Source organism: Leuciscus leuciscus (genome assembly GCF_965113295.1).
Source record: "Leuciscus leuciscus genome assembly, chromosome: 9".
Lineage (NCBI taxonomy): Eukaryota > Metazoa > Chordata > Actinopteri > Cypriniformes > Leuciscidae > Leuciscus > Leuciscus leuciscus.
The window spans coordinates 43,782,215-43,809,581 of record NC_138733.1 but is presented as its reverse complement, the minus strand read 5'-3'; the positions used below and the strand labels follow the sequence as shown (position 1 = coordinate 43,809,581).

Below are 27,367 nucleotides of genomic sequence, written 5' to 3'. Positions count from 1 at the left end.
ATAGATGGACAGAGGGAATTTACAAATACAAGTAGCTCTGTGAGTTCATCCAAAAACAGAGGGTTATGTTTCGGGTGTCGACAGAGAAACGAGATCAGAACAGGAGAAACACCATTCACTTTAAAATCAATACTCTCAGTAACAGAGATCTCTGCACTGTACACAACAGCAGGACACCCCCGTTACCCGGTGCTCTGGGTTTGTCAATCCCGGTGGAGTCCACACAGATTGAGATTTAAAAAGTCATTTTCTTGGTGCCAAGTTTCAGAAATACAAAAGACATGTCATAGAGTAAATCAGTCTTTTTGTTTAGTGAACGTACATTGAGGTGCGTGAACCTGATGAATTCAGGACGTACTTTGTCAGAGTGTATAGTAGACACCTGTGGATAGCACAAGTCCGCAGGGCAAACACCACGAGATATTTTGTTTAATATCAGTACACGTGGGACGGGAACATTAGACCTTAATATCAGTCCCTGTGAGGTTAAAGTTCCGCTATGATCCCCTATGAACATATTTAGACCGACGTAGAAGGTGAAGTGATCGGCAGTGACAGCAAACAGCAATCTAACCCACATAGTAAAGTCCAAATAAGAGCCAAGGCGTTATGATGAGCCGGAGATGAGACGCACTGTGAGTGGCCACTGGAGGCCGCTAGAGGAACTGCAGTCACAGTCAGGTCAGTCATGTGACTGTGTTTGAGGCTGTGAGTCCGGGAACCTGTAGAGCCGATCAACAGTTCTGCTTCCCCCTGATTTCTCTCATCTCAGAAGCTCAGGGACATATGTAAGGTAACTCCTGGTGCTGTTCACTCTACAATATTAATTAGTTTTGTAATTCCGTTTTCATGATGTTTTTTGTTAAGTTGCTTTGTCTTATGTCCTCACATTTGTGTGCTGTTCCAGTTCAGATAGCGGCTAATTCAGGAAAGCAGCAAGTCTAGAGTTCGCACCCTTGGTGAGCAGAGCGAGGTGTGTATTATTTGGCTCCATGTATAAGAGACGGAAAGGCTTTAAGGATGTATAATGCTTATATTGACTGTTACTGGAAATTGTTTTGTTGTGTATCTCCAGGAAAGCTGCATGTATTGAGTGAGCAAATTATTGTTTTAGTCTTTTATTGTGCATTGCACATATACACAAAAGCATGATGATGCACTGTAAAAGAGGTGAGGATTTATTTGTAGATTTGTGTCATGCCAAAGGTTAATTAACAAGCTATTTGTGTGTTTACTTCTAGTTTTCACGGTGCTCATGCTGAATCTAGAAGAATAAAAACGATTGCACCCGTTAGAGACTCTCTGCCATTATTAAGGCTGATACACACACTGCTACACACACAGCTCCACGAGACACGGTTAGATCCAATCCAAAGTGTCCGGGGAAAATCCAGAGCGTTATGATAAAACTGAACTCCTGACACACTTTGAGAGTTCAAAATTAAAAGCTCCAACCCATATTCAGTGTGCAAATTAAACAAAGGAAAATTCAAACCTCTATTAGTTACAGTGTCTGTCTACATTACACTAATCCCATGACAGTAATAGCCATATATTGTAATGCATAATAATAGTTATAATATTAATCCCATGACATTGTAAAACATATGCACTGAAAAATAAAGGAAACTTTCATAATTAGTTTTGTACTAATTTCTATACTTGAAAGAGATGCACATGATCTTTTATTTTGGTGGAAAACATGGTTTACAAACGCGTCTCGTTAACTTTCTAGTGAATCGCGGTAATCGTCAACTATGCAGATGTGGAAATAATGCGTAACTGGGGGATGGGTTCCTACACTCATGACATAGTGTTTTAAAAGTAGTTCTGCTTACCGCAGACTCTACATTCACTCATCTCTCCTGATCCTCCTCATCCTCCTCATCATCACTGGAGCTGATGAAGGTCCTGCTTACCGCTGACTCTACACTCACTCATCTCTCCTCATCCTCCTCATCATCCTCATCATCACTGGAGCTGATGAAGGTCCTGCTTACCACAGACTCTACACTCACTCATCCTCCTCATCATCACTGGAGCTGATGAAGGTCCTGCTTACCGCAGACTCTACACTCACTCATCTCTCCTCATCCTCCTCATCATCCTCATCATCACTGGAGCTGATGAAGGTCCTGCTTACCGCAGACTCTACACTCACTCATCTCTCCTGATCCTCCTCATCCTCCTCATCATCACTGGAGCTGATGAAGGTCCTGCTTACCGCAGACTCTACACTCACTCATCTCTCCTGATCCTCCTCATCATCCTCATCATCACTGGAGCTGATGAAGGTCCTGCTTACCGCAGACTCTACACTCACTCATCTCTCCTCATCCTCCTCATCATCACTGGAGCTGATGAAGGTCCTGCTTACCGCAGACTCTACACTCACTCATCTCTCCTCATCCTCCTCATCATCACTGGAGCTGATGAAGGTCCTGCTTACCACAGACTCTACACTCACTCATCTCTCCTCATCCTCCTCATCATCACTGGAGCTGATGAAGGTCCTGCTTACCGCAGACTCTACACTCACTCATCTCTCCTCATCCTCCTCATCATCCTCATCATCACTGGAGCTGATGAAGGTCCTGCTTACCGCAGACTCTACACTCACTCATCTCTCCTGATCCTCCTCATCCTCCTCATCATCACTGGAGCTTATGAAGGTCCTGCTTACCGCAGACTCTACACTCACTCATCTCTCCTGATCCTCCTCATCATCCTCATCATCACTGGAGCTGATGAAGGTCCTGCTTACCGCAGACTCTACACTCACTCATCTCTCCTGATCCTCCTCATCCTCCTCATCATCACTGGAGCTGATGAAGGTCCTGCTTACTGCAGACTCTACACTCACTCATCTCTCCTGATCCTCCTCATCCTCACTGGAGCTGATGAAGGTCCTGCTTACCACAGACTCTACACTCACTCATCTCTCCTCATCCTCCTCATCATCACTGGAGCTGATGAAGGTCCTGCTTACCGCTGACTCTACACTCACTCATCTCTCCTGATCCTCCTCATCCTCCTCATCATCACTGGAGCTGATGAAGGTCCTGCTTACCACAGACTCTACACTCACTCATCTCTCCTCATCCTCCTCATCATCACTGGAGCTGATGAAGGTCCTGCTTACCGCAGACTCTACACTCACTCATCTCTCCTGATCCTCCTCATCATCCTCATCATCACTGGAGCTGATGAAGGTCCTGCTTACCGCAGACTCTACACTCACTCATCTCTCCTCATCCTCCTCATCATCACTGGAGCTGATGAAGGTCCTGCTTACCGCAGACTCTACACTCAATCATCTCTCCTGATCCTCCTCATCCTCCTCATCATCACTGGAGCTGATGAAGGTCCTGCTTACCGCAGACTCTACACTCACTCATCTCTCCTCATCCTCCTCATCATCCTCATCATCACTGGAGCTGATGAAGGTCCTGCTTACCGCTGACTCTACACTCACTCATCTCTCCTCATCCTCCTCATCATCACTGGAGCTGATGAAGGTCCTGCTTACCGCAGACTCTACACTCACTCATCTCTCCTGATCCTCCTCATCCTCCTCATCATCACTGGAGCTGATGAAGGTCCTGCTTACCGCAGACTCTACACTCACTCATCTCTCCTGATCCTCCTCATCCTCCTCATCATCACTGGAGCTGATGAAGGTCCTGCTTACTGCAGACTCTACACTCACTCATCTCTCCTGATCCTCCTCATCCTCCTCATCATCACTGGAGCTGATGAAGGTCCTGCTTACTGCAGACTCTACACTCACTCATCTCTCCTGATCCTCCTCATCCTCCTCATCATCACTGGAGCTGATGAAGGTCCTGCTTACCGCAGACTCTACACTCACTCATCTCTCCTGATCCTCCTCATCATCCTCATCATCACTGGAGCTGATGAAGGTCCTGCTTACTGCAGACTCTACACTCACTCATCTCTCCTGATCCTCCTCATCCTCCTCATCATCACTGGAGCTGATGAAGGTCCTGCTTACTGCAGACTCTACACTCACTCATCTCTCCTGATCCTCCTCATCCTCCTCATCATCACTGGAGCTGATGAAGGTCCTGCTTACCGCAGACTCTACACTCACTCATCTCTCCTGATCCTCCTCATCATCCTCATCATCACTGGAGCTGATGAAGGTCCTGCTTACTGCAGACTCTACACTCACTCATCTCTCCTGATCCTCCTCATCCTCCTCATCATCACTGGAGCTGATGAAGGTCCTGCTTACTGCAGACTCTACACTCACTCATCTCTCCTCATCCTCCTCATCCTCCTCATCATCACTGGAGCTGATGAAGGTCCTGCTTACCGCAGACTCTACACTCACTCATCTCTCCTGATCCTCCTCATCCTCCTCATCATCACTGGAGCTGATGAAGGTCCTGCTTACTGCAGACTCTACACTCACTCATCTCTCCTGATCCTCCTCATCATCCTCATCATCACTGGAGCTGATGAAGGTCCTGCTTACCGCAGACTCTACACTCACTCATCTCTCCTGATCCTCCTCATCCTCCTCATCATCACTGGAGCTGATGAAGGTCCTGCTTACCGCTGCAGAAAACATATATTTTGACTCCTTTTACAGCGTCTGCTTGTATCTATTTTTCACGCTATTTCTCTGCACATTCCTTGCGTTTCTTCTCAATCTCTCTGACTATTTTGACACATAGGCCCTGTCACAAATGGCACACTTCATGAGCACTTTCGGTCTTGTGGACGTTAAGTCCGTGAGACCGTAGATGTGTCCCATTTGTCATTTTAGGCCTCAGAAGGGTCCTAGCGAGCGCCCCCTCTGCGGTCGATATGTGCCCTCGATGCACACTTTTGCCGAAAAATGGGTCAAAAAGTAATTTACCCAAATAATTATAGTCAACAAAATAAAAATAGAATTATAATAAACAAACAAACAAACAAACATACAATTAATCATGCGCCAAAACCTCCGCTCTTCCCACGTAAGCAACTTAAACTCAAAAGAAATAAACGTTAACAATATACCAATAATAACTAGAAAGTGTGCACACAAACTAGTCATTTATGGCATGAAACAAATTGAAAATAAAACGGTGAAAATGAACCAAATCTGTGTCTGTCATTATTCTGAAATATGTATTTAGTGTGATCTGTAACCAAGGAATCTGCAACACATATTTAATCATGAAATACAAAAAATAATGAGTAAACAACCCAGAACCCCCCCTGACAAATGTGCTTTATAAATAAACTTGTCTTGCCTTCAAGAGAAAGGACCCAGATCAAGTGTCATGTCATAGTATTTCTGTTATCATCTCCGCTGATTGATTATTACTGACGAGTGACTGTGTGATTGCTTTGTGTGTGTGTGTGTGTGTGTGTGTGTGTGTGTGTGTGTGTGTGTGTGTGTGTGTGTGTGTGTGTGTGTGTGTGTGTGTGAAACATTTTATGGTCAGAGCTTGAGGTGTTTCTTCCTGGTATGCTTGTTTTTTAAGTGATTTGAATTAATAAAGATTAACCATTTTGTATGGTACTCATGTTTCTATTCCTTACCAGTGCAAATTTAGTTTCAGTCATTCTCTCTGTGCTGTCAGAGATCCTCTTAAAGCTGAACTGTATTCTAGTAGTAGTAGTTGGGCCTCGATTCTTCAGCTCTGCCACATTTGGTTGTGTTGTGAGTATTTGCAGCACACGTGTTGTCAAACTGATGAAGATGTTTTCATAATTTGCTGCATTTTCTTCAGTTGCAGCACATTGAGCTCTCTTGGCCACCGTACTTTTAATGGTCATGCAAATACTTGCACATTAAAACATTTTGCTGGTACTATGCTTTTTAAAAAAAAAATTGTTTATGTACAGCTGAATTCTAAATACACATCTGTAAATATAGAAATGCTGTGATTTTATTTATTTATTTAGATATTGGAGCAAATAGTATCACAAAAAGCACTTTTGCTGTAGTCTCCTGTTCGCCTAGGATGGCTTGATGGTGATAAATTATGGGATAATTCAAATATTTTTTGGGTGAACGAACCGTTTAACCCTTACGTTCAAGAAAGCACCCAATGTGTGCAGTGAGAACTGATCATTTAATCTAGTAACATGACTTGTGTACCACATTCTGTGTATAATATTTAGTATATGTGCATTCATAGTAATACCAGGGGACGATGTGTTCCCTCCAGAAGAGTCTGGTTCCTCACTGGGTGTGTTAAGGCACAATCTTCTGTAAAGCTGCTTTGAAACTACATGGATTGAGAAAAACACTACATGTTTGAAAATGAACATCGACACTATTTAAATACATTCGATTCAAGGTCTGACGTGTTTCACCTTTGTGTTTCCAGTGGTTTTAGGATCACAAACTCTGATGCATGATCTTTCTGGCTTGGTCAGCACAAACAGTGTTGAACTAAAGCATAGTTGACATAATAGCAGATTTCAGACAGCTTTAAACTTCCTCTTGTGTCTGCATGGCATGTCAGGAAGTAAAAAGCAGAAGGGAGAGAGTAAGATTCATTTCCTTTCAGAAAGGTCCAGAAGAAAGCGTGTTTGCTGAAACCATGAAGTGACTCTTCTCAAGGAAAACTCGTCACATCGGAGGCATGTTGAGGTAAGTGTTACATTTTGCATTATACTCTGACACTTGATTTACAGAACAAGCAAATAATAATAAATTCTGTCAAACATCACAAAATGTCTTACATTGTGCAATTGAGTTTTGCTATCTTTACTTATTAATACATGTATTAATCTATCTCTCACTCTCCACTACTCTAAATGTTTGTTTTTTTAAAGGAAATCATTATAATTATTGGTTACCTTAAATGTTAATATTGAAAGTTATATTTTAAATAATTAAAAAAAAAAAAAAAATTCTATTAAAAAAATCAGTCACACTTCATATTAGGTCTTTAACTACTATGAAAAAAAAAAAAAAATCTTAAGTGGGGAGAGCCGGGCCAGTTGAAACACTTTTCAGATACATGTCGTATTCTAAGATATGGTTACAGATAGATTTTTTTAATTTTTTTGTTCTCAACAACTCACACATGTGTTCTCTCAGTATCATGTGTTATTCGGTACAAATATAGAATGATTTAAGTAAAATTTGACTTTGAACGGTATACTTTGAACTTTGTGCTTCAGGTGGGACGATTGCAACATAACATATAACACAACACAACGGATGAAACATAACAGTTTAAACGGCAACTATTCATCTAATGCTTGTTTTTGTGAACAATTCCTGACGAGTAACGTATGTACATATTGTTACAAACATATTTTGTAATTTCTTTTAATTTAAAGGTTCATATTAACCATTTTTGTTCTGTCGCCCAATAAACAATAGGTGATAAGCCTATATGAGCATTTTGTAATCTTTCTAACAGGCTATTTTGACGAAGACAGACAAATCCGTTTACAACTCATTTTCTTACATTTCTTCCTTGAGTCATATTGAGTGTTTGCTAGTTGAATAGCCTGTTATTATGAAGAATAATTTCTGAAATGTATTGAAGATTGAAGATTGGACAATTGATGATTATTTAAGAGATAACATGTGTTGCGTAATTGAAAATGAATTTGCATTAAAAGAAACACAAGTCTAGGAACAGTATATGAATGTATGAACAGAATAGGCTATGACCAGGTGTAACTGTTGGGACGTCCCGTCAGCGCCTCCTGTCAGTTAAACCGCTTTTGCCCTTAAACTAAAAAACTGTGATATTGCACACTTAAGGGTGTGTTGCAGGACTAATACACCTGCCGTATTATCATTACAATGGCACATGAAACAATAAATCCAACTTGTCAGTCAAAAAAAAAGTACCGCCCGAAAGAATTCACTCACCGCACTCAAAAACAGCTTTGCGGCTTTAACTCCAAAACGGCACGACGTAAAGAAGAAATGTTTTGACGAAATTTGACGTACATGACGGGAGTGGTTTTCAAGGAAATCTCAGCGTTTCAATCGTCCCGGCTCTCCCCTACAGTGTATTTACTGGTTTCCTCTGCAATAACTGTGCTGCTATTGTGTGGAAGCTTGTTTCCGCCACAGAATAAAACATTTTAAAAGATAATTGCGACTTTTTATCTCACAATTGCGCATTTACATCTCGCAATTCTGACTTTATTTCTCAGAACTGCGAGATATAAAGTCAGAATTGCGTGAAATAAAGTCAGAATTGCGAGATATAAAGTCAGAATTGCGTGAAATAAAGTCAGAATTGCGAGATATAAAGTCAGAATTGCGAGATATAAAGTCAGAATTGCGTGAAATAAAGTCAGAATTGCGAGATATAAAGTCAGAATTGCGAGATATAAAGTCAGAATTGCGTGAAATAAAGTCGCAATTGCGTCTTATAAAGTCAGAATTCTGACTTTTTTTCTCGCAATTGCGACTTTATATCACGCAATTCTGACTTTATTTCTCAGAGTTGCGACTTTATTTCTCACAATTCTGACTTTATATCTCGCAATTCTGAGAAATAAAGTCAGAATTGTGAGATAAAAAGTCACAATTATTATTATTATTTATTTATTATTCAGTGGCGGAAACAAGCTTCCATACTATTGAGATGAGAAACGGGTTCGGACAGGTTTATAGGAATGAGTGGGTTACGGTGTAAGGGAAGATAGGAAGAACTATCATTAATCATTATATATGTAATTACAGAAATCTATTACAGCTGTAATTATGTGCAAGTATTTTTTTTTTACAAAATAGTACAAGTACAATGTAGAAACATGTATATACACACAAATCGACTTTTATCAAAAAATGTATTTAGTGTTGTGTTCAGGACATTTTGACCTGGAGAAGATATACTTTTCCCCAAAAATGCTAATTAACGTTATTGCATTGGACTAAACCTCACTGACCTTACTCACCCAGGGTGTTACTACTTCTCCAACTTTTGTTTGAGAATTTTTTGTAATTTCTTGTGATTTTTTTTTTCTCTCCCCATTTTATTCCACTTGTGGTGTTTCCGGTCAAAAATGACCAGCCTACAAAAATTGCTTATAAATCTCTCAATAACACTATTCTCACCAAATATTGGATTCAGTCTTTTTAACAGCTTGCTTTCTTTCAATTAGGACTGCTTTTGTATTTCTTTTTGGACTTGATTGATCGTAGGCCTCCTTGATTTGAGATTATGCACTTTCATTTTTGACCCCCAAAGCATTATTTGTGGGTAATTTTGGCCACATTTAATAATATTTACAAATATTCTGTACAATTTATCACAGTAGTGTGATTTAATGTTTATACAGGAAGATAATTTTTAAATGCTTTTATTTTGTAAAAAGTGTTAAAAAAAGAGTTCAAAACGGCAAACTACTTCACTCCTTTTTCACAAAAAAGTCAAGCACTGTTAGTTGTCATGTGGCATCCGAAGTGTGTTGCACAATGATGAATAACTCTGCCTATTTCTCTTGTTGAATATCTAACAAGTTTTGTTGGAAATTAAAAATATTCACTACCCGCACAAACGTGCACTTATTTTCAGTACATTATAGTCTTTTTTTATTTGTAATGTCTTTTATTTTCACAGGTATGTTATCAAAGCCCTTCAAATTAGAATAAAGATGGTGATAATTAATGCTGAATTTGGATTTTCATGCATTAACAGCCACTATATCTGCTTGAATCAGGCAGCGTTGTAACGTGTACATGATGTTTACCATATATAACTGGGAACACTTTACAATTTGATAAAAAACTTTGTAGACAAACTTTAAGTTGTCTTGGAAAAAGCCTAACCAGAAAGTTTGAAGTATCTGCATATTTTAAACATTTCTTCATTGTCAATAGACAGAGCCAGAAGTTAATTTAGAGTTGAGAGTGAATGAGGCAGAGAGTTTCAAGGAGGCTTCAAGGGTGAGGGGAAACAAACTGAATTGAATTTATCTCAGGATAACCCCTTGAGATGTAACATCTCATTTTCAAGGGGGTCCTGCGCATATGCGCATAGTACTTAAGTGTAATTAATAAAGTATACTAAATACCATTTATATTTTAAATGTATTTTTAGTGCATAAAAAAAATATATACTTTTGAAAAAATAGACAGAAGAGTTTTTTTAGTGTATTTCTTACAAGTACATTTTTAACGCATTAAAAATAGTTCATTGTTAGTGTACTTTTACATAGCTATCAAAGTACACTAGCAATTAACTATTTTTAATGTGTTAAAATGTACTTGTAAGAAATACACTAAAAAACTCTTCTGTCTATTTTTTCAAAAGTATATATTTTTTTAATGCACTAAAAATACATAAAAAAAAATAAGGCTTTTAGTATACTTTATTAATTACACTTAATTACTATTTAAATTAAAACATACTTTTAATTAGTTTATTTATAATGTATTATTTTTACAGTTGTTTTTAGCACAAAAAATAAGAATGTACTACAAATTACTTTCTTGTAATTAAGTGTTTTTTTAGTGCACTAAAGTACACTTTATTTTCACCTAGTGAAAATACTAAAGTAGTACTTAAGTGTAATTAAGAAAGTATACTAAATACCATTGATATTTTAAATGTATTTTTAGTGCATATAAATTTGTGTTTTGTTCATATAAGATACGTACAGTAATCTGTAGTTTAATCATTTTATTAAAGGGTTAGTTCACCCAAAAATCGAAAAGTTCTTTGTATTTAGTCACCCGCGTGTTGTTCTAAACCCTTAAGACTTCCATTAACCATCGCATCACAAAATATTATATTTATGATGGAATCTGAGCGCTGGATAAGTCTTCCATTGACTTCCAAGGGGCTTAAACTTGCTCGATCAGAAATCGTATTAAGACATTGTTTGAAATTGTCTAAGTGACTCCAGTGGCTCAACCATCCATTTATCAAGCGACGAGAATAGTTTTTTGGTGCCAAAAACAAACAAAAATAACGAATTTATTCCAATATCCATTTACTCGTGTTGTGCTTGAAAGTTGTTTACATAGTGTATCTGCGCGAGCTTCTGGGTTCTACGTCACCAGGCGTCACACACATGACCTGCGTTGGCCAATAGTGAGCCTGTGTGGTGACGTAGAACCCAGAAGCGCTGCGCAGATAGACTACGTAAACAACTTTCAAGCACAACACGAGTAAATGGATATTGGAATAAATTCGTTATTTTTGTTTGTTTTTGGCGCAGAAAAAGTATTCTCGATGGTTGAGCCACTGAAGTCACTTGGACTATTTTAAACAATGTCTATATGTTTTCTGATCGAGCAAGTTTAAGTCCCTTGGAAGTCAATGGAAGACTTATCCAGCGCTCAGATTACATCATAAATATAATATTTTGTGATGCGATGGTTAATGGAAGTCTTAAGGGTTTAGAACAACACGCGGGTGAGTAAAAACTGAGATCATTTTGATTTTTGGGTGAACTCCTTTAATGCTTTTAGTTTAAGCTTGCCACTTGTGTTATTTTGTTTCCCAACAGTCTGTTTGGACTTTAATAATGTTTAAAAAAAATAAAGTGTTTTTTAAGAAAGAGATGCTTTTTGTTTGTACACATACCATTCCTCCTGTATCCTTTTAAACTATAGGTGTTTTCATTTACATGAATTACATTTAGGCTACCGGTTATTTTTATCAAATGCATTACATCTAACTTTAAAATGATTATTGTATTAAACGCATTCATCAATGGTGGACAATTTTAACATTTACATTTTAACAGTATAACTTCAGCATAAATGAGGCAGAAAATGCTACTGATAACACAGTAATAGTGTACTTGACTAAAAAAAAAACCATTAACATTTAAATGTTTTATAAAAGTACTTTTGACATAGTTAAAATACATTTGTACAATAAATTAGTTTCCATAAATATAATATGATTGTATATTCTTATATTTTAAAGAATTTAAAGGTGTATTTAAAAATGTTTTAAAGATGGGTTCTATTGCTCTAAGGGGGAAAAAAATTAAAGCTGAAATAATATTTTAAAATCATGTTTAAGTTCATCTTAAGTTTGTATAAAAATAGCACAGTTGATATATTCTTATATTTTAAATAATTTATAAGTGTTTTTAAAAATGTATTAAAGATTTAATCTAAAGATAAAATTAAAGCTGAAATAGTATGTTAAAAGCATATTTAAGTTCATCTTCAGTGTGTCTCAAAATAGCACAGTTGAGTACACTAAGATGATCTTAAGTTTATATTAAGAAGTACTAAAGAACATTTTTTAGTATATTAAGTGCAAAATAAGTGCGTCGAAAATAGAGCACTTTAAGGACATTATGGAAGTGTATTATGGAAGTGTAATAAAATGTATTTTAGTGTACTTTTTTAATCTAGGAATACATTCTAAGTATAATTTGTATATAATTTAATATTATTATTATTATAATTTAAATAGTTTATTATTGTATTTAAAGATGATTTCAATTATACTTAAAGTGGTAACAAAATACATTTTTTTTAAATATGAAATAGTATATTAAAAATACACTTAAATTCATCTTCAGTGTGTCTCAAAAAAGCACAATTGAGTACACTAAGATGATTTTAAGTTTATATTAAGCAGTACTAAAGATAAGCTTTTAGTATATTAAGTGCAAAATAAGTGTGTCGAAAATAGAGCACTTTAAGTACATTATGAAAGTGTATTATGGAAGTGTACTAAGTGCCCTTAAATAAAATGTATTTTAGTGCACTTTTTTTTCACCTGGGCTTGCCCCCACAATTAACATAGCACACGTTAAAGTATATTGACAAATAATCAGCCGAATGCATTAAACAACTAATGCGTCATTTATCAATATGCCTTATGACAAAATGTAACATACAGGATAACGTCACATCTCACATAGAAATGTCAAAGAAAATCAAGATAAAGAAAATGACAAAGAAAGTCATAATTGTATACATACTACTATATGTTGTTTACATAATCCATTTATATGTAATACCATTGGTGTCCCTAATTACAAGAACATGTAGTTTTAAGAAAAGAAAAAAGTGACGATTTGAATAAACCAAATGTAGAAATAGACCTCAAAAAAGAGGAAGGTTATTCCAGTCATGAGGGGCTTTATATTGAAATGCTCTCCTACCAGCTACAGAAAATAACCTTGGTACCGTAAAAAATGTTGGACATTGGAGGTGTCTTAGTGAGTATGTAGAGCAATAAGGTATTAAGTGCTGTTTAAGGTATGCAGGACAATTAAAATAAACACATTTAAAAATGAACAGAATCCAGTGGTAAACCCTTTGTGGTTTAGGTTGCAACCAGTGTAGTGAATCATACATAAAACAATGATGAGTTTTAAATGGACAGTTCAATATAAATCTGCAAAGAGAACTGAATACAACATTAAGGGGTTTGAGACTGGACTCAAAGGTATTAGTGTAAACTATGTCTGCATAATCAATAATTGGTATTACCAGTTGAGAAATAATTTTTTTCTGACTTGAGTTAAAAAACAATTAATTGATCTGTACAGAGTGTTAAGACATCATATACTTTCCTAATGATATTATCGATGTGTATCTTAAAGGTAAGGTTGGAATCGAGCCAGAGGCCCAAATATTTCAAAACAGGAAGCACAACGGCGATTTTGTATCGTGGAAAACACCATACAGCAGGACTTCTTCATGTTCAACAGAAGTTTATTAATGAACAGCCACTGTTGTACTTTATCAAAGTCAGATTGAAGAGTTCTTTGAACTTGCAGCAAATCCCGATCAGAGGTATAGATGACAGTGTCATCAGCATAAAGCTCTAATTCACAATGAGAACAAACTTGTGCCAGGTCATTGATAAAGACTGAAAAAAGTAAGGGGCCTAAAGTAGAGCCTTGAGGAACACCTTTATCAACAATTAAATAATCTGACTGGAATCCTTGGTAAACAACACATTGACGTCTATTATGCAAATAAGAGTTGAACCAGAGCACAGCATGTTTATTCAAACCAACAGAGTAAAGCTTATCCAGTAGAAGGTAATGGTCAACCATATCGAAGGCCTTTGAGAGTGTTGTGACGTCAGTCTGTGTTCCCCTGTCTTTTCATGTTTATTAGTCTCCCCAGGTGTTTCAGATTAGCCACGCCCCCTTGTTATCTTGTTTAGCTTGTTTTGCCTTGTATTTAAGCCCTGTGTTTTAGTCCAGTCTTTGTGAGTTCTTGTGTTGTTACAGTTGATGTTGTTAAGTGGATGGTGGGTGTTCTGTTCATGAGTCCTGTTCCTGTATTTGAGTTCGTAAGTCTGGAGTTTGTTTAATAAACTGTGCTGCATTTGGATCCTGCTTCCTCCATGTTTCAACCGAATCGTAACAGAAGAACTCACCACAAAATGGATCCAGCAGCTGTCAGTAACCAAGTACTAAGGAGATTTCTCTGCTGCATTTTTCAAGATGGCCAGCCGATTAAGAGGTATGTGAAGGACTTCTTGGCTACCTGTCATCTGGGATCACTTGATGACACTGAGCTCATGGACCTGTTCTGGAGCGGGCTGGATGCGGATATCGCTCAGCTGATGCCTGACGACTATACCGGCTGGACTCTAGAAGGATATATTGACCTGGCCCTTTACCTGAGCGGTTCGGCTTTTACTGTGGGCTTGGCCGATGAAACACCCCGCAAGCTCACAGTACCCCCTGAGTCAGTTCACATCTCGCCTGTCCAACCAGAGTACCTTCACTTCAGCCTAGCCGAGCCTAAGTTTCTCCATGTCACGCCAACCATCAAGCCAGCCATCGCATCGGTCTATGGCCATCCAGGACTTGTTTCCAGCGTGGCTGATTCCCCGCTGATGTCAGCTCGTGCTGCCAAGAGAACCATCGCTCCCGAGCCCTTCCAGCCTGAGCCTGTCAAGCCAGAGACTGTTCACGTCGCTTCTGCCGATCCAGAGACTGTTCACGTCGCTTCTGCCGATCCAGAGACTGTTCACGTCGCTTCTGCCGATCCAGAGACTGTTCACGTCACGTCTGCCGAGCCAGAGCTTCACGCCAGTCCTGCCGAGCCAGAGCTTCACACCAGTCCAGCCGAGCCTGAGAGCGTCATGCCCGCCGAGCCTGAGCCCGAGAGCGTCATGCCCGCCGAGCCTGAGCCCGAGAGCGTAATGCCCGCCGAGACTGAGAGCGTCATGCCCGCCGAGCCAGAGTCTGTGATGGTCCTGCCCAGCTCAAAGCCCTCTTCGCCGCTGGTCCTGCCCAGCTCAAAGCCCTCTTCGCCGCTGGTCCTGCCCAGCTCAAAGCCCTCTTCGCCGCTGGTCCCGTCCAGTCCAGAGCCTCCTTCGCCGCTGGTCCCGTCCAGTCCAGAGCTTCCTTCGCCGCTGGTTCCTTCCAGTCCAGAGCTTCCTTCGCCGCTGGTTCCGTCCAGTCCAGAGCTTCCTTCGCCGCTGGTCTGGTCCAGTCCAGAGCTTCCTTCGCCGCTGGTCCCATCCAGCACAGAGACTTTTCTGCCGCTGGTTCTGCCCAGTCCTGAGCCTGTCTCCACCCCAGAACCTCAGCCCTCACCTGAGAGGGCCACCGGCATGCCAGAACCTCAGCCCTCACCAGAGATGGCCGCCGACGTGTCTGTTCTTGAGCCGGTGTCTGTTCCTGAGCCGGTGCCTGCCCCAACCTATTACTCCGTAACTGTCTCCAAGAAAATTTTTGGGGGAGGGCAGTAGGTCCCGCGATTGGACCATGGAGGCCGCGCCACCATGGCCGCCTCTTCAGCCAGCTCCGCCCTGGCCGCCCGAAGGGTTGTCTCCGCCCTGGCCGCCTGAAGGGTTGTCTCCGCCCTGGCCGCCTGAAGGGTTGTCTCCGCCCTGGCCGCCTGAAGGGTTGTCTCCGCCATGGCCGCCTGAAGGGTCGTCTCCGCCCTGGCATCCTGAATGGTTGCCTTCGCCTGAAGGGTCGTCTCCGCCCTGGGGGTCGTCTCCGCCCGAAGGGTCTTCACCTCCATGGCCGCCCGAAGGGTCTTCACCTCCATGGCCGCCCGAAGGGTCTTCACCTCCATGGCCGCCTGCGCAGCCTGCTTTCCCCTGGCCACCAGTCCTCACTCTGTCTCCAGGCCCTCCTCCGTTCCATGGCCCAGGTCCGCCCTCATTCCATGGCCCAGCTCCGCCCACGTTCCATGGCCCACGTTCCCTGGTCCCGTTCCCTGCGCGGACCTGGCCCTCCATCCCTCCCCCCGGACCGCCTCCGTTCCACCACCCTCCCGAACTGTGTTTCCGGTTTTGATGGGCGTCGGGAGCCGCCCATAGAGGGGGGGCTATGTTGTGACGTCAGTCTGTGTTCCCCTGTCTTTTCATGTTTATTAGTCTCCCCAGGTGTTTCAGATTAGCCACGCCCCCTTGTTATCTTGTTTAGCTTGTTTTGCCTTGTATTTAAGCCCTGTGTTTTAGTCCAGTCTTTGTGAGTTCTTGTGTTGTTACAGTTGATGTTGTTAAGTGGATGGTGGGTGTTCTGTTCATGAGTCCTGTTCCTGTATTTGAGTTCGTAAGTCTGGAGTTTGTTTAATAAACTGTGCTGCATTTGGATCCTGCTTCCTCCATGTTTCAACCGAATCGTAACAGAGAGACCAATGAAAGCAGCTCCAATGAAATGACCATTATCAAAACCCGAGAAGTCATCATTTGTAAATTTGAAGAGAGCAGTTGAAGTATAAAAATTGGATCTAAAGCCAGATTGATGTGGAGATAAAAAGTTATAATTATTAATGTACTCAGTTAGTTGATTAAAAATTAATTTCTCAAATATTTTAGCAAACTGCACAAATGATAGAAATCGGGCGATAATTATTCACATCAGATTGGTCTCCACCTTTGAAAAGAGGTGTCACTCTTGCAGCTTTCCAAATTTGTGGCACAGTACAAGTAGTTAATGATAGATTAAAAAGATCTTCAAGAAGAAACATCAATATGTGAGCTGCAATAAACTTAGCTTCCAGATCATCTGGTCCTGTACTACACTTTAATTTAAGGTCCTGTAAGACATCAGTAGGCGTGATCTTTTTAAATGAAAACGAACCAGCAGGCATGGAAGAATAAGAAGACCATGCCAAACCATCAGAGCAAACAGATTTTAAACTACATAAAGACGAAAAATGATGATTAAAGGCATTAGCTATATGCAAAGGATCAGATAAAATGTCATTATCCTTGCATATTTGTTTCACAAATGACTGGAATAAGTTAAGAAAATGTTTTTTTTTTGTTTTTTCATTACACATTCATTATGTGTTTTATGTCTACACTGCCTTGCTTAGGCAAAACAAAATAATTTTGTGAAAAAGTTATGACTACAGTTATGGCTAAAATTGACTCTATGGATTTAGATTCATCCTTTTCTCCCATTTGTGAGTATGTTCCTGTTTTTTTTATATCAGTTTAACAAGTAAGAAGTGGGTTATAGAGAATTAAGATAAAGAAATCTCCAGGTCCGGATGGTATTAATCCTGGAGTTCTTAAGGCCTGTGCTGATCAGATTTGCAGGGTGGTTCATTGTATTTTTAATTTGAGTTTGCGTTTAGAAAAATGACCTGTTTTATGGAAGACATCTAGCCTGGGAAAACCCAGACTACTTCCGGCGAATTTTAATTCTCTCTCCAGGATAGTCTGGAGAAGAGCCCATTCAAACTCATTTCTGTGCCGCCGAAATCGCGGCACCAATCAGAAACGTTTGGGGAGGGATTTACATGATGACGACAGCGCAGTGACTCTGAAGGAGATTTCATTACAAAGATGGATGCCGCCGTGGAACATCACTCGTTCGAATCATAGACAGTATATAAACGAATCAGTTATCGCGTCTGTTTTGAGCGATTTAAACTTACCGTTTTCGTTAAAACCGGAGCAAAGAACAACACTCGAAGCATACGTCATCTCCTTCATCGATCTGATTGGTTTTATGACTATCCAATTGCGGCCAGAGGAATTTGAGCTACGTCGGTTGGTGACGCCCCTTTGGAAATGATTTGTCTACATAGCTTCCCCAGACCCTACACTCAGTTTCAACTGAGAAGGGTCTGGTTTTAACCAGGCTAGAAGACATCATGTGTAGTGAGTTACCTGAGTTAACAAACCCCATGGAGTTCTCGCACTATAGGCCAAGTGCTTTAACAGCACAGTTAATGAAGGTTTTTGAGAGACCGGTATTAAACCACTTAAAGTCAGGATTGTGTGGTGTGGAGGATAAACTACAGTTTGCTTATAAAGCTGGTGTTGGGGAGATGATGCACTTATTTACCTCCTGCATAAATCCTCAAGTCATTTAGAGAGCCGGACAGCCGGACAGTCAGAATTACATTCCTTGACTTCTCTAGTGCATTTAACACTATTCAGCCTTCACTACTACCAAGTAAGATGGAAAATGTTGAAGTACATCATGGTATGGTGAACTGGATAACTGATTATCTCTCTAATAGACCACAGTGTGTGAGGACGCAGGACTGTGTGTCTCGGGTAGTGAAGTGCAGCACTGGAGTCCCTCAGGGAACCGTTTTAGTTCCATTTGTGTTCACTTTTTATACATCAGATTTTCAGTATAACTCTAAAACTTGTCATCTCCAGAAATGTTCTAATGATTCTGCAATAGTTGGCTGTATAACGGGCCGCGATGAGAGTGAATATAGGGAGCTAATAAAGAGTTTTGTGGACTGGTGTGAGAGAAACGTTCTCAGGCTAACCCAGGTGAAAAAAAAGTGCACTAAAATACATTTTATTTAAGTGCACTTAGTACACTTCCATAATACACTTTCATAATGTACTTAAAGTGCTCTATTTTCGACACACTTATTTTGCACTTAATATACTAAAAGCTCATCTTTAGTACTGCTTAATATAAACTTAAAATCATCTTAGTGTACTCAATTGTGCTTTTTTGAGACACACTGAAGATGAATTTAAGTGTATTTTTAATATACTATTTCATATTTTTAAAAAATGTATTTTGTTACCACTTTAAGTATAATTGAAATCATCTTTAAATACAATAATAAACTATTTAAATTATAATAATAATAATATTAAATTATTTACAAATTATACTTAGAATGTATTCCTAGATTAAAAAAAGTGCACTAAAATACATTTTATTACACTTCCATAATACACTGCCATAATGTACTTAAAGTGCTCTATTTTCGACACTTATTTTGCACTTAATATACTAAAAGCTTACCTTTAGTACTGCTTAATATAAACTTAAGATCATCTTAGTGTACTCAATTGTGCTATTTTGAGACACACTGAAGATGAACTAAAATACGCTTTTAACATACTATTTAGGCTTTAATTTATTTTGTTACCCCTTTTAGTACAATTGAACCCATCTTTATTGCATTTTAAATACACTTAAATTATTTAAAATTTAAGAATATATAATATATACAAATCATATTTATGTATTGCTCACATTTTTTTATATAGTAAATCATTTCAAATATGTTTTAATACTGTGAACAGTACCTTTATAAAACAATTAAATATGTTAATGGTGTATTAAAACACACATTAAAAAAAGAATTGTATAAAACACACACTTTGAAAGCTAGTAAACTTTAATGTATTACCCAGCATCAGTACAGCAGCATATGTAAACTGTAAAAAAAAATACATTAACATAAAATACAGTGATCTGCAGAGGTATTATAAACAACAACAAAAAAACTAACTTCAATAAACCTAACTAGTCAATAAAGTGCAATCATTAATAGCTGCAAACAGTTACAGTACTGTTACTGATTGGTCTTTGAGTTTGCCTTATTGTTGCATTTCCTTCGAATCAGTGCTCGCACCTCAGACGTGTTGGAAATTGTTTGATCACAGTGTCTATGAAAGGGGAAAAAGATGAGTTTATTTTTATATTAAAGCAAAATTAACCTGAGTAACTGTTCCCTATCAAAAGGGAACTTGCACTGCTTCGATGATGCTATTGGGGAACAATGTTCTCTAGGCGCCTCTTTAATTCTTCTGAGTCGCACTAGTCGTGTCATAGGCTGTCGCCAGTCAAATTCTATTGCCGAGATTGTACAGCTTTTCAAACACCGGTTTACATGGAGGGTGTTCCCCATATCGTCATCAATGCAGTGTCTCACAGAGGTGGGACAAAGTCATTGTTATGCAAGTCACAAGTAAGTCTCAAGTCTTTGCCCTCGAGTCCCGAGTCAAGTCGAGTCAAAGATGAGGCAAGTCCCGAGTCGAGTCAAAAGTCAAAGCCAACAATTCTCAAGTCGAGTCCAAAGTCCTACCATTTTAGTTTCGAGTCATTTCAAGTCCTCTTACCACAGAAATAAAATTTATACAAATCATGTACGTCTGTAAGATTTGTATTTATTTAAACCTCTTTTTATACAATGACATTAATCAAATACAGTAAAAAACAGAAAATTTAATTTTCACAAAAAATGCTTGTATTTCAACAGCATATTGCACTAGAACAATGCACAGCATGCAGCTTCAGTCCTGTATTGTATTAACCTCATATTGCAAAACAGTTTAACTTTCAAATAGACATGGGTCGTTTTAGCCTAAACCTTTTTAAACATGTCATTGTCATCAATAAAATCCTCACTCCTCAAAATTATCACTTCTGAAAAACTGGACCAACCTGATAATATAATTGGAATGCGTGTTGCAGTGCGTATGCGGTGCAAGACCAGCACGCGCAATAGTGCTTTCACATATGCTGCGTTTGCAGTGCGTGATCCGCGGCTGTACCACAAATACATACTCACTATTATATTTCAAATCCAGAAGTTATTAGCATCTTTTATTTACAAAAAAAAAATTGTCAGCATTGCGATTCTCTTTGTACACACGTATACACTCTTTAATAGACGTATTCACGTTTAAATACAATTTAAACAACGTATTATTTAATGCATTACTCTTATATAATTATATATTAAGTTGCTCAAGCAAGTGGTAAAATATTTAACCATGTACTTATATTAAAATCGCATAGCCTACATTTTAAATTAAAACTTAAAATTGACAAAAACAGCAGACTCATACTCTTTCTTTTGCATAATTTAAATCTTTATACAATAAATCTCGCATGTCACAAAGAACTTGTTTTTCCACCTTCACGAATGAGACGAGTGTTATGTTGCCTTGTTGAAATATGTATTTTCCCTTGATTTAGGCTACCCCGGTCTTAACGTCTCAGCATTGCGATTCTCTTTGTACACATATACACTCTTTAATAGACGTATGCACGTTTAAACACAATTTAAACAACGTAGGCCTATTATTCAATGCATTACTTCTACTTATAAAGCAAGTGGTCAAATATCTTATCTTATCTTAAGTGGTCAAATGCACCGCTGGTCAAATCAAAACAACGTGGGACTACAGTGATTGGATGTCGTGCAGGCAGCGCGCGCGCTCGCTGCATGCATACAGCTTTTTTTCACAGATGCAGATAAACTGAGAGCGGCGCGGCCGTGTGGACATTTTTTTCCCCAGTTTTCATGGGAAGTAGCAAGTCTTCTCGAGTCAAAAGGCGCAAGTCCAAGTGAAGTCACGAGTCATTGATGTTAAAGTCCAAGTCGAGTTGCAAGTCTTTGTACATTTTGTCGAGTCGAGTCTGAAGTCATCAAATTCATGACTCGAGTCTGACTCGAGTCCAAGTCACATGACTCGAGTCCACACCTCTGGTGTCTCATTCCCTGTTCTCAGGGAACAGAGGTCGTAACCTAGACGTTTTTTATTACAACACAGTACACTGTAAAAAAATTCTAACCTCTCCAAGTCAAAATTTTCTAGTGACGGGTCACATCTAAATTTTTTAATTGGCCCAAGTGCAATTCTTGTTGCAATAGTCTGTTAACATTGGCTCAATGAGAAATAATACGTCAGACTAATTGAAAAATTTAGATGTGATCAGTCACTAGAAATGTTTGACTTGGGGATGTAATTTTTTTTTTTACAGTGTATAATGTTTTGACATTTCCCTCTGTTGTACATAAAAGGTGAAAAAGACATACTGTTAAATGTATTATAAATGCATTAAAGTATATTTGTTTTGTACTAAAAACATACTTAAGTACATATTACATTTAATAGTCTTTTTCACCTAGTAAAAATGGAATTCTTTAACATAGCATGTAATGCTTAGTTCATATATTTTAACAGTAGACATTTAATATAACATGTTAATTAAGAAAAGGAGTTAATAAAATAGCTCTTGAACAACTGTGAAGTCTACATATGTCACTGTATCACAGCAAAAAAGGGCAATTTAGGCTAACCGTTTAACTGAAAAAGTATACGCAGCCAACAAGAATAATAATTAAAATGTACAACAAATGCTAATCTTGTTTTAGTCAGCCCCCTTTGACTTTGAGAGCAAAAAAAAAAAGTTATGTGCAGAAACACAAACTCTCAAACTCTTCAAAGAGTTAAGGAAATTAGAAGTAGTGCAAAATATTGTAAGCCATGACAAGTGACTTGCAGCTGTCCCAAAAAAACAATTAAATAGATTTTTACATGAATGAACACAAATTAGACTAGACTAAGAAGCTAGGAAAAAATGTTGGAAAAAAACTAGGACAAAAACTAAACAGTGAGCTATTTATTTATGCAAACAGCAACTAAAACTTACCAGTAACTTCTGATAGCAGTATCTTCATCTCTTCGAGATTCGACTTGGAAAAAATAAAAACAACACTAACAGTTACTTTTTCTATTAACGTTAGAAAAAAAATCTAAATAGGCTACTGTCATGATCACTCATTAGTTGCAAAACATTTAAGAATTCCGTTAATCTTAGAAATAAAAACTGAAATATCGTAGACTAATGAAACCTTCACGTTTGAAAAGGTTAATCGCAAAAAAACTCACCTAATCCATATCGCGTGGTTTCCTCCAAGTCCTCTAAAGAAACACGATCGCTCTAGTTTGAATTTAGACTTCTATCTCTGAATTATTACACCGTGTCCTAACTACACGCGACGCGACGCCGAAATATAATCACATTCAATGAACGCACAGCCGTCAGCAAGCTCTGAGTGAGGTGTGAGCTCATAATTACACCAGAACCAATCACAGACGTTCAACAGCTGGAACCAATCAGGATTAGTCACGTGTGTTATTAGCGTTTTTCAAATTCAAACAAGTACAACATATTTAATATATTTTAGAAATATATTAAAATACAATTCAATGTATTTTTTATGCACTTCAAATAAGCATGTTGGTAATACAAATGTATTATACTATTTGTATTTCAAGTATATTTTTAATACATTTAATACTATGTCTTTTTCACCTGGGAGTACCTTATACACTTAAAATTAATTTAAAGAATTAGTAATATTTAGTTTATTTTTATAAAGTGTACTTAAATACTACTTTTGGGAAAATTAAATTTTTGACTATTACATTTTGAATATATTTTAAGTAAAATCAATTTAATTTAAACTTATAATAGCTATCTAAAAGTGCACTAACAATGAACTATTTTTAATGTGTTAAAAATGTACTTGTAAGAAATACACTAATAAAACACTTCTGTGTATTTTTTCAATAGTATATCTTTTTTCTTATGCACTAAAAATACATTTAAAATATCAATGTTATTTAGTATACTTTTGCAATTACACTTAAGTACTACTTAAGTAAAAATATACTTTTAATTAGTGTATTTATAGTGTATAATTTTTTTACTTTTCTTTAGCACAAAAAATAGGAATGTACTACAAATGTACTTTCTTGTATTTAAGTGTTTTTTTAGTGCACTCAAGTACACTTTATTTTCACCTGACGCTAGTTAGACGAAGGAAATTGTGGTTGATTTTAGCCCTTCCTCAGCAAGCGGTACCAGTTCATTTAAGAGAGTCAGAAGTTGAGATTGTAACAACTTACAAGTATCTGGGTGTATATTTGAACAACAAGCTCAACTGGTCTGACAATACGATGCAAGTTTGTAAGAAGGGTCAAAGTCGTGTTCATTTTGGGGTTTGTCATGTCTATTTAAGACCTTCTATGACTCTGTAGTCTCATCTGTGGTCTTCTACTCTGTCACTGTTGGAAAAGGAGAAGAATAAGTTAAATAAACGTATAAAGAAGGCAGGCTCTGTCGTGGGGAGTGTGTTACCCACCTTACAGGAGACGAGTGCAGGATAAAATGATCAGGAAACTTTCTCTTATGATGAATCATGATTGTCATCCTCTTAATGAAATAGCTCGAGCTTTTGTGAGTCCCTACAGCTCAAGATTAATTCATCCCCGCTGTTACAAGGAGCGTTTTAGAAGGTCTTTTTTCCCAACCGCAATTAGATTTTACAACCAGTGTTATACAAGATGACAGACTATTTTCTTTTTACTTGGTTGAATATAATCATAATGCGTTGAGAAATTGATACTGGAGAACAAGATGTGTTGCTGTTGTGAATGTTGTTGTATGTTTTCTATTTATTCATTGTATTTTTGTGCTGCTGTGACATGTACATTTCTCCCTGGGGATTAATAAAGTTGATCAAATCAAATCCAATACACACACACACACACACACACACACACACACACACACACACACACACACACACACACACACACACACACACACACACACACACACACACACACACACACACATTCATGTACACAAACAAACTATTTTAAGTATTACAGGCTTTCTTTTTCACAGAGATGAACTTTATCCTCAGATCAATGAGTTTCAAAAAGAAATACCAAACCTGTCCTAAATGAAAGAAAACAAGTTGACAAAAAGATTGAATCCAGTATTTGGTGATTAATATAGCATAACTGATTTACAAGCAATTCTTAAAAGGAACACAAAAGGTGTTACAGGGTTTTCAAGGGTTAAATGTAGTACACAGTAGCTAAAGACACTTAATATAAAGATAATTCTATGATCTGTCATTTGTATTATACACTTATGAGTCAAGAAGAAAAAATACAAATAAATTGTGGCCTATGTTGCCTAAAGTTCTTTAGTCACAAACATAATGGTATCTGCTATTCTAAATCTAGCCGGTGTGTGTTTTATGTGGCAGGAATCACACACCCATGGATCTCCCAACAGCGCTGGCAGAAGTCACGGACGCTTACTCCAACCAGAGCGGCGGGAACCAGTCTCTGGAGGCCTGTTCACGCGAGGGCGCGCTGAAGACAACCGTGTTCCCTGTCCTCTACACCGTCCTCTTCATCCTGGGCTCGTCTCTCAACGGCCTGGCAGCGTGGGTGTTCCTCCGAATCCCCAGTAAATCTCACTTCATCATCTATCTGAAGAACATCGTCGTGGCTGATATTATCATGACCCTCACCTTCCCCTTTAAGATCCTCGCCGATGCAAACTTGGCAACCGTCGGCGTGCGTGTGTTTGTGTGCCGCGTGTCATCTGTGCTGTTCTACCTCACCATGTATATCAGCATCTTGTTCTTCGGCCTGATCAGCATCGATCGCTGCAGAAAGACCATCTGGCCCTTTGTCGGCACCAGCCGGACACGCCTGCTCCACAGAAAGATCCTCTCGGCCGTCATATGGACCTCTCTGGTGGCTCTTGTGCTGCCCAACGTAATCCTGACGAGCCGTCTCAAAACATCGGGCCGCATTAAGTGCAGCGACCTCAAGACCGAGCTGGGACTGAAGTGGCATGAGGTGGTCAACCACGTGTGCCAGGTGATCTTCTGGGGAAACCTTGTAACCGTGATAATATGCTACACGCTCATCTCTAAAGAGCTCTACAAGTCGTACGCCCGCACTCGAGCTCAACATGAGGCAAGGCAAGGAGCGGATGTTCCCCACAGAACGCAGAAGAAGAACAGCATTCAAGCAAACGTGTTCCTGGTGTTGGCCGTCTTCTTCGTGTGCTTTGTTCCCTTCCACTTTGCCCGAGTGCCATACACTATTAGCCAGACACGAGGACAGATGTTCAACTGCCAGCAGAAGCTGTTTTTCTTCCAGCTGAAGGAGAGCACGCTGTGGCTTTCCTCCCTCAATTCAGTGCTGGATCCACTCATCTACTTCTTCCTCTGCAAGTCGTTCCGGACATCCCTGTTTAACACCCTGCGTCTGTCTCCCGGCCGCTGTAGGGATCTCGGGACAGACTCCACCAGCGCTCCTGTGGACAACACGCCGATATGATGGACAAACGCCCAGTGGGTCTGATGTGCTTCTCCTACTCTTCTGATTTGCACGCTGTAACAGCAGTATATGCTACATGATGAATCAAACCTTTTAACAACATCTTTAACAACTTCCACTCTCTTTCAGAACCTAATTACCTCAACCTAGATTCAAATCAAGAGGTTTCACATGTCATGATTGGCTAGCGCAAGAAAGGGTGTCAGGAGTGATCTCTTGCCTCTTACCGGTGTGATCTTGTTAAAAGCTTGTTGTGTTAAACATACATGTCCATCAATGTCATGTGCTAATAGCAGAAGTACCTCTGATCCTTACTAATTTATAAAGGCGTGGGATGCATGGTATTTTGGTGAGTTGAATATTTGTTGTCACTGACAATCTTTTAGTGCCAGGCATCCAGACATGCAAAAGTACTAACAGTTTTCATGAAAATGAATCCAAGTATTGTGGATATCACACTATTAAAGACATTACTGTAATGAAGACACAGATATACATCAGTCATTTCCAACTCCAGTTCATTGTGAAGTCAATATTTGTCATGTATTTGTAATAAATAAATAAACTACTACTGTAAAAACATGTGACTATGGCAAAAAGCTGAGATTTATTGTAAACTCTTTGCAACCATTTGATTGTTGCAACACATCACTGTTTCTCTTCGTCTTGTGCTTCACAACGGGAGCAAAGCTGCTTCCCAAACTGTCTGTTCGAGGGTTGTTGCACACGTTTACATAAAATGTAATGTTTTTAAGACCTAAACTAATAAAATTAATACCACATTTCTACACCAGAACAAACGCACACAAAATACATCTCAAAATAAATCATGTATATTTTCTTTCTTTCTTTCAATCAAACTGGAAAAACAAATTTTTCCTTTAGCCAGTTTTCACTAAGTAAAGCTATGGAACAATTATATTAAATCATAAAAACTTTATCTTTATTCAAACATAAATAACCTATTTATCAAACAAAAACTGTAAAATTTCATGTAGGACATCTATGACCACTTTGATTATTGGAGGCTAAATGGAATAAAATAACTTATTTGTGTAATTTATTCAGAGAAAAAAATATATATATTTAAAATGATAAATGAATAAAATAATTCTGTCATCATTTACTCACCCTCATGTTGTTCCACACTTTTATGGATTTCTTTCTTCTCTGGAACACAAAAACAGATATTATGAAAAAATGTCTCTCTGAAAATCAACAATCTTCAAAATATCAAAAAATTCACTTTCGAGTAGTTTTTACAGGACAGCTGCGCAGGAACTCCACTGTTATATTTT

At 38.5% G+C, this 27,367-nt stretch overlaps 1 protein-coding gene and 1 long non-coding RNA gene across 2 annotated transcripts; one reads left to right on the top strand and one right to left on the bottom strand.

The window, feature by feature from the left end:
• The first annotated feature begins 957 nt into the window (after window positions 1-957).
• p2ry12 (purinergic receptor P2Y12) lies at window positions 958-26,651 on the top strand. The gene is made up of 3 exons (XM_082179191.1): window positions 958-973; window positions 6,537-6,619; window positions 24,980-26,651. The coding sequence occupies exons 2-3, from the start codon at window positions 6,612-6,614 to the stop codon at window positions 26,067-26,069; spliced, it is 1,098 nt and encodes a 365-aa protein (XP_082035317.1). The 5' UTR covers window positions 958-973; window positions 6,537-6,611; the 3' UTR covers window positions 26,070-26,651.
• On the bottom strand, window positions 19,549-23,068 carry LOC309505462. The gene is made up of 3 exons (XR_014208447.1): window positions 22,803-23,068; window positions 22,564-22,606; window positions 19,549-19,787 (listed from the first exon to the last, which is right to left on the bottom strand). It is a non-coding gene; the product is annotated as an uncharacterized lncRNA (long non-coding RNA).
• Window positions 26,652-27,367: the final 716 nt, after the last annotated feature.